The sequence below is a fragment of the Larimichthys crocea genome, chromosome XIII (assembly GCF_000972845.2).
Source record: "Larimichthys crocea isolate SSNF chromosome XIII, L_crocea_2.0, whole genome shotgun sequence".
Taxonomy (NCBI): domain Eukaryota; kingdom Metazoa; phylum Chordata; class Actinopteri; family Sciaenidae; genus Larimichthys; species Larimichthys crocea.
Genome location: NC_040023.1, coordinates 40236912 through 40246070, shown reverse-complemented (window position 1 = coordinate 40246070; position 9159 = coordinate 40236912). Strand labels below are relative to the sequence as shown.

Here is a 9159-nt window from a genome sequence, read left to right as displayed (position 1 = left end):
TTCTACTGTAGGAAACAACTTTGACTGGTGTAGTCTGTGTATTTGCGTGTTTTAAACTGCAATAATCCATATCTGGTTCTTACAGAAGAGGAACGGGTGTGTTCTCAAGCCTTTCACTCCCAAGCTGTGATTTTCACTCTCAGATCCTCTTGGCAGGCCTCCCTCAGATAGCACACTGTATTTGCACTAGTAGCTACATCATGAATTCTTCATGTAACCCCTTCAGTTAAAGTGCTGAAGTAATATGTGAATACGTCTCTGTTGGCTTTATGATTAAAGTTGTGGGACAAATCTAATCAATAATAAGTCTTATGTAGACTGTATTCCTTTGAGGGAACAGTTCCATTGTTCTATATGACTCCTCTGTAAAAGGTCTTTCTAAAGGCGATACAGGCTCAGAGCAGGTCGAGTGACCACACTCAGATCCAGTGACACTGGCAGTCTTGAATGTCCCTTCATATGTATATACGGTCAACCATCAGTTGTGGGTGGATTCAGTACTTCATATAGGACGTCCTTTGTCCTGAAATGTGTCCATCAGATAGGACACACCTTGTTTCATAGTCCTCTGATAGCAGCACACTCACAAGCACACACTTCTGAATTTGATTGTGTGTTCAGTCCTCCTCCCAAGGGTGTGCCTCCTGTTTAAATGTCAGCCTGAGCACCAGTGTCCTAGTACGCTGTTGTACACTCACACTGTAGCGCGCATTTTCAAGTTCTGAGTTTGCCTACGTACTCTTTTGCAATTCATGTAAATGTACAACTCTCAACATGACAAATGAAATGTGAGTGTTTGCATGCAGCTTTATTGCAGGTAGCCTTTCCAATAAAAAAAGAGGATGGGTACCAAAGGAGAAAGTAACCCCAGCGTCTGCTTACATAAATAAGCTCCAATAACAAACACGAGCAGGTATACAGACGCTGAAATGCAGGGTGCGGCTGCTCCGAGGAATGTGCTCAAGGCATCTCATCACACCCAACTTACCCCCACCCCCCCCAACCCTCCTGTCTGTCTTCCTCTATCTTGCTGGGCCTCTCTACCGGTGCTCCTCCCTCTCTGAGTCACCTGGCAGCCATTGAGCAGGTGTACAGGTCCAGGCAGAGTCCAGGCGGCAGATAAATCCTGGCCTGCACCTAGACATGCCTGGCAGCGGAGTCTGCTGTTATCTAGGACTGTTTGAATTCAAACAAGCTTTATTGACATGGTCGTTAGCATTCAGGTTTGACAAAGCAGTTATATAATTAATATGTAGAGCACAAACTGTATTACTAAGGTGTTGTGCAACCCCAAGCATGTGAAACAACGTCTCTGTAGTTCTACAGGAGGGATGAACTGTCAAATACATCTGTCAAAAATCTCCCATAGGTTTCCTGATAAATTGGGAGCTTAGTGTATTATAATTATGTTAAACATAATACCATCTTCTTTAGTCAGAGAATAAATGCAAAAAATCCCATGAGGTTACATTAGAGATAAGAAACCAAAACATAATAATAAAGTTATTTATGGATTTATATTTCCTCCACTTGAATTTACTTGACATGTGGTGACAGCTAATGTCACTGAGTTAATTACCATTTACTCGGATCAACAGGAACTTACTTAAACTCAGTAGACAGGAAATACAAAGAGGTGACTCTCTGAGTCTGCTCTTGTCTCGTCTCTCTTTCTCTCTCTGCCTAAAGCCCGCATCTCTGTGAGCTTTCCCAGCATGCTTTTCTCACGCTGTAATGTCACACCTGAGTATAAGGTGACTCTCTGGAGCCTGGGCCTTTGAGGTCATCTTTACACCACTGTGCTGCCGGGAGGAAAGGTGCACACATGTGTATTTCTATGAAGTACATGGGTTGCTCTGTGTGTGTGTGTGTGTATGCGTGTGTACGTGTGTGTACGTGTGTGTGTGTGCAGGGAGGAGTGTAACAGTGTGTACATGGACTCTCATACCAATGAGATAACACAGCATTCCCATTACCACCCACCATATAATGATATTTCACCTTTAGTTTCGTCAGTCCTGTTCATGTGCAGGTTTCCTTTCTGATACTGATTCTTCTCACTTACTGCTAACGAGCAAGAGATTAAAACATGATCCTGAAAAGTAAAACAACACTGCAGCAACGTATGTGTGCGTGTGTCTGTAGCTAAGAGACATGATTACATAATTGCCATGTCGTTAAGACACCTAAGTAATCACTGCCAAGTACTTCTAAATGAGATTTGTCTTATGAACCTGACAAACCTGCATGTGCGTGTTAGCAAATGTGTCTGTGTGTGTGGGTGTGTTCCTGCACTGACCGAAGCTCAGCACCTTGTCAGGAGACTGTGACAGTCACTAAAATTAGTTTTTAGTACCAGGTGGGGCGTCATCGTGAACCAAAACAACTCAGGTAGAAGGTCTCAACAGTGTGTTATCATGTCTAGCAAGCACGTGTGTGCGTGTGAGACCTGAACCGACAGCATCACTGCATACCTGTGACAGGTGTTGTCATTTTTTATTACCGCTGTCATGAAATGATAGTAATGATTATTCAGGAAATGCCGTGCATAACTTCACAGATAGAATACAAAGACTTAGAAAACAAGATTGATTTATTTATAAAACCAGCTTGACACCATCAACTTGTCACAGACATAAATTATTGCTACTTCCTTTATACACTAACTAATATATATAATTGAAGCTTTAAACTGTTTTTTTAAGCTTCACTGTGTTGTCACACTTTAAACTTCAGGACAGCTGTGCTCGAGGACCTCAAAATGCACTCTTTGGCTCTTACATAAAGTTCCATACCAATCATGAGGTTAAAAACCAAGCTTGGTTTTTACTTTTTAATTAAGTCCTAAGACAGGTTTAGGTGTGAACAACACTTGAGGGGTATAGCGAGAGAAGAGAGTGATTAAAAAAAGCTTAACCATCTTTCAAAGTAGACAGATGACACAGATTAGTGTTTGCACCACTAACAGTCAAGCATTGAATTTCTTAAATATGTCATATGCGGGTCACTAGAATGAACTGTAGGTCAGGACTGATGGGTATCAGTCACCAAGAGCTGACGTGCAGAAAAAGGCTGCAGGCTGCACTCAGGACCTTTGTATAGATATGAGCTACCAAGATACTCCAGGAGACAGTCTAGATGAAATCACCTGCAACAGTTGTACTGACACCTTAAATAGAGAAGCCAGTGTGATTCATCTTTCTGATGAAGCTTATCAAGTCATCAGGATGACCCCGATGGTTCTAGTTTCCAATATTCAAACATATGTACTTGTTTTAATGCCAGTGGAAAGTTGATCCTTTTTCCTGAGAAATGGTGTGGTGGCTTGAGGGAAATCCCAGGAGTCCTTAAAATACTTGTTTCCACTGCGCACTAAAAGAGATGCCACCCTTCTGATGGCATGCACTGCAATTATGTCCTCTGTGGTCTGTGCACAGTCACAAACAGCTGTCTCACATTGCCCCCTAGTGAACTGAACTGAGCTGAACTGCAGCGTGTGAACTGCAAGTTGTTGCATCACACGTTCAGTGTTAACATTAGTTAATGCAACACATGGACATATGACAAAATGAGAAGCTCTTTAAATATATAGTAAAATACTTAATTCATCAACTGATTGGAAAAAATAATGAACTTTTCCAAGCTAAAGTTTTGTATTTTTTCTACTATTTATTGACATATTAAATCATATTTTAGACTTGTCTGGTCTTCTATTACTGCCTTGCGCACATGATGCAAGGTCTGTTTATGAACCAAAACCTAAGTAAGGAAATGCGATGAGGTAAAAAAAAAAAAAAAATCCCCTTAGGAACTTGGATCAACATTGTTCACGCAGCAGCAATGATAATAATAATGTGGAAAACGAAAGCATGATGTTAAGTTTCGTTTTCCAGATTATCAACTGCTGATGGATATAAATACAGAGACTGTGCAGAGACACACACAGAAACCAAACGACGTTTCATCTCAACCACCAGAAACTCGGAAAGTATCAGATCATCGAGCAACATGAGCAGATCTACAGGTAACACATTCATATCATACTTTATGTGTAATACGTTAATGTGTTTTTATTTTGGTGCTGTGAAATATTTGTTTTGATCAATATGACGCCATTTCTGCATCGTCAACATTTCCACTGTTCACAGCTGGTTCTGTTTGCAGGGTTTATTTTTACATTTCCGCGTGATGTTAATTCAGAATATTAACTCAGAGAAATAGAAAGAAGCTTGTGGCTCTAATTCTAAAAATGCAGACCTTTTTTGTTTAAATCTCATTTGCTTATTTTATTTCCTCCTCGTTGCTCAGAACATTTTCCCCTCAATGTTTTTTTATGTATATTGTGCAGAGTGGCTTCCTTCCCTGTGGATTGACACATTTGATGAGTTGCTCAATGATGACAATGAGCTGGACTATGGAGACCAGTGGAGTCTGAACTTTAACTACACCCAGACAGACCAAGTCACCAAAGAGGAGAGGAAGAGGGGCTGGAAAGTCTACTGTCATTGTGCATATGGAAAGTATGTATTGTTTAATATTCTCAAAATATCAAGATATATAATTTTAAACTATAAACTGAAATACATTTAGGTCAAAGTGGATAAAACATTACAGTTTAATTCGATGACTAGATACACTGCGTCATACTCAGACTTGCAAGTTCATGCCAGGTCATATGATGAAATTATTTGTTAAGGAGGAGGTCATGTGCTTTATTAAAACAGTGTCATTCTGTGGAAAATGCTGGTACTGCACCCTGGATAAAGACAGCACGTCATCCTGCTTTATGGCAACTCAGAAAAACACCAGATGTGATTTAATTAACATGGAAGAAATATTTCGATGATTTAGATGATTGTAGCAATACTAGCATAAAAATACTGTCCTGCATTCAGCGTCTTAAAAGTACAGTCTGTCTTAAAAGTACAAAAGGTTTGATGCCTGCAACATGTTCCAAAAAAGTTGCTACAGGGAAACAAAACACCTGTTTGGAATTGGTGTTGTATAACTTATAAGTTTGTTATTCATTGATTTATAGTGCATGCCACATGGCTGCAACCATTGCTGGTTCAGTTCCAGTCAGCGACCTTTGTTGCATGTCTTACCACTTTCTCTGTTTCCTGCCTCCTTACCTGTCATTGTCCAATAAAGGCAAAAAAATAAATAAATAAAAATGGAGAAATAAAAAGTGAAAATCCAAATATTTGCCTTCAAAATACTGTGGAGTAGAAGTCTAAAGTAGCATAAAGTGGATATACACAATGAAATACCTCAAATATGTATTTAAGTGCAGTACTAGTACTTAATTACATTGCACAACTGGATAAAGTTATGTGAAGATTGGCCCTTTTGAACTGAGATGTTCAACAATTCAGAAACTTGCAGCTGCTGACCTTCAGGTAAACTTTCACTGACCCTGTTTGTGCTTCTTCTCTCAGTTTCCAGTGTGGATCCTGCGACAAGACCTGGCCATCAGCACGGGTGATCGTGTTGTTCCGCTACCGGCTGCGTGGTGACCGGGGGACAGTGATCATGCGGCCCTTTGGACAGGCCTGCCGCCGTTGCCAAGACGATGAGTTTGACCTCCCTGGTTTTTCCAAGAAAGAGGTGGAGGAAGCTCTGCTCAGGCTGATTCGCAAAATCCGGAAGAATTGCTATGGAGACGAGGACGACGAGGATGATGGCAGTGACTCGTCAGCATGCTCTACCAAGGTGTACACCAAACCGCATGAGGCCACCCTGTGTCAGGCCTGCATCATGGGCATCTGCTGTCAAGATGACTAGAAGAGTGTGTGTGTGTGTGTGTGTGTGTGTGTGTGTGTGTGTGTGTGTGTGTGTGTGTGTGAGAGAGAGAGAGAGAGAGAGAGAGACTGACAATGAGTTTGTGTGTTGGTTGGCTGGGATGCTTGTTAATAGCTTTTTTTCTTAATAGTTTAAAGTAGTTGTCGATTAATGGTGTAGTACCAGCAGGACCAATAATAAGATTGTTATAAGGATATAACTTTGTATTCTTTTTGTATTTTTGTTGCTACAAATAAAGTCTTAAGTCTGACCAATGTTTGCTTTTTGGGTATTGATGATTTCATGGATGTACATATGAATTTGGAAGACAAGTGGTAGAATGTAACGTAATGTAAGTATATTTACTCAGCTACTTTGCTACTTTACCTTTAGTTTATACTACTTTAAACTTTATATATTTATATAATACCTTTTATGCAAACATGCAACCCAAAGTCCTAAAGGTAAAAACACAAAGAAACTACAAACAAACAATGGAATTTTGCTAAAATAAATAAATACATACATTTCAGCCATACAATAATAAAATGTTAAATTAAAAAATAAAAGCCAATAAAAAAATAATAAAGAAAAAACGTTTAGGAACCAGTGCATAGAAACCATTAAAGTCCATAAATAAACACAAGCATAAGAAATGTCAGTACTCCTCTACAGGTCCAACCAAAATATTCTACACCATTTCTTTTAAAGCTGTAGTGACTGTAGTGAAAAACAGACGATTTATGCAGTACATAGGAGTTATAGATTAACCTACCCAATTAAAATGATTCCTTCCTCGGTTGATAATGCATCACTGTTGATAATCCAATCATATCATACAGTGGTCAACCCACTCTGTGGGTTAGGGCCTCCTAATAGGTCACAAACTAAAAAGATAGGGAACCAATGTCATTCATATTAACAATAACTCATACGGGGCATTTTTATGGACAACTTTGAGTATGTTTTGCTGGAAATACTTGTTCTTTTGCTTATGTAAAAATATGAAATCAGGATTTTTACTTGCAATTTCACATTGTGGCACTACTTTTCCCCAATCACAGGACCTAAATGATCCCTATGAGCAGATCAGTCACCAAATGAATCACTTAACACAGAGCTCCTTTTCCACACTGTCTGACCGTATAATATATATTGTTTCAGTTTTAGTCAACTCTTCTTTATGTTTATATAAATGGCTGCTTGTTAAAGAGTTTATCTGTCCATAAACTGTATATATTTTATGTAAATCCCCCAAATTATTAAGTTCATATTCAAAGAATTATTAAAAACTCACCTGTTACAGCAGCTAAACTATTATTTTATATAGAAAATGTACAATAATGGATGGTTAGCAGCTAATATTAGTTTAGATAAAAAATTACAAAAGGATGAATAAAGAGTTACGTTTGTATGTTACCCAGACAGACCAAGTCACCAAAGAGGAGAGGAAGAGGGGCTGGAAGGTCTACTGTCATTGTGCATATGGAAAGTATGTATTGTTTAATATTCTCAAAATATCAAGATACATAACTATAAACTGAAATACATTTAGGTCAAATGACTAGATACACTGTGTCATACTCAGACTTGCAAGTTCATGCCAGGTCATATGATGAAATTATTTGTTATGGAGGAGGTCATGTGCTTTATTAAAACAGTGTCATTCTGTGGAAAATGCTGGTACTGCACCCTGGATAAAGACAGCATGTCATCCTGCTTTATGGCAACTCAGAAAACACCAGATATGATTTAATTAACATGGAAGAAATATTTAGATGATTTACTTGAGCAAATGTAGCAATACTAGCATAAAATACTACATAATATCAGTGAAAGTCTTAAAAGTACTCATGCAGATTTTTTATGCAGAATTATAATTAGTGATCCATTGATGTGCACATCGCTTTAATGTTGCATCTGGTAAAGGTGAGGCTGATTTGAATTAATTTACATAATACTGGGTAGCTTAACCCGCAACCTTAATTCTATATAAATAATAAAGCCAGAATGCGATTTTCAAATCTTTATTCAACTGAATATAGTACAAACATATTTAATTAAACTTATAAACTTAATTGTTTTTTACAAATATACACATACATGCAGGAATTTGATGCCTGCAACATGTTCCAAAAAAGTTGGGACAGGGAAACAAAACACCTGTTTGGAATTGGTGTTGTATAACTTATCATAAGTTTGTTATTCATTGATTTATAGTGCATGCCACATGGCTGCAACCATTGCTGGTTCAGTTCCAGTCAGCGACCTTTGTTGCATGTCTTACCACTTTCTCTGTTTCCTGCCTCCATACCTGTCATTGTCCAATAAAGGCAAAAAAAAGAAAAAAGTTAATATTTCACTGACCCTGTTTGTGCTTCTTCTCTCAGTTTCCAGTGTGGATCCTGCAACAGGACCTGGTATTCAGCACGAGTGGTCGTGTTGTTCTGCTACCGGCTGCGAGGTGACCGGGGGACAGTGATCATGCGGCCCTTTAGACAGGCCTGCACCGTTGCCAAGATGATGAGTTTCACCTCCCTGGTTTTTCCAAGGAAGAGGTGAAGAAAGCTCTGCTCAGGCTGATTAGCAAAATCCGGAAGAATTGCTATGGAGACGAGGACGACGAGGACGACAACGACTCGCCAGCACACTCTACCAAGAAGTACACCAAACCGCATGAGACCTCCCTGTGTCAGGCCTGCATCATGGGCATCTGCTGTCAGAACTAGAACAGACTAGAAGTGTGTCTGTGTGTGTTCTTAATAGTTTAAAGAAGTTGTCGATTAATGGTGTAGTACCAGCAGGACCAATAATAAGATTGTTATAAGGATATAACTTTGTATTCTTTTTGTATTTTTGTTGCTACAAATAAAGTCTTAAGTCTGACCAACGTTTGCTTTTTGAGTATTGATGATTTCATGGATGTACATATGAATTTGGAAGACAAGTGGTAGAATGTAACGTAATGTAAGTATATTTACTCAGTTACTTTGCTACTTTACCTTTAGTTTATACTACTTTAAACTTTATATATTTATATAACACCTTTCATGCAAACATGCAACCCAAAGTCCTAAAAGTAAAAACACAAAGAAACTACAAACAAACAATAGAATTTTGCTAAAATAAATAAATACATACATTTCAGCCATACAATAATAAAATGTTAAATTAAAAAATAAAAGCCAATAAAAAAATAATAAAGAAAAAACGTTTAGGAACCAGTGCATAGAAACCATTAAAGTCCATAAATAAACACAAGCATAAGAAATGTCAGTACTCCTCTACAGGTCCAACCAAAATATTCTACACCATTTCTTTTAAAGCTGTAGTGACTGTAGTGAAAAACAGACGATTTATGCAGTACATAGGAGTTAT

The 9159-nt window shown here is 38.4% G+C and overlaps 1 protein-coding gene across 1 annotated transcript; it reads left to right on the top strand.

The window, feature by feature from the left end:
• The first annotated feature begins 3866 nt into the window (after positions 1-3866).
• On the top strand, positions 3867-6056 carry LOC104940169 (receptor-transporting protein 3). Its single transcript, XM_019264280.2, has 3 exons — positions 3867-4024; positions 4349-4520; positions 5439-6056. The coding sequence occupies exons 1-3, from the start codon at positions 4009-4011 to the stop codon at positions 5782-5784; spliced, it is 534 nt and encodes a 177-aa protein (XP_019119825.1). The 5' UTR covers positions 3867-4008; the 3' UTR covers positions 5785-6056.
• The last annotated feature ends 3103 nt before the right edge of the window (positions 6057-9159 follow it).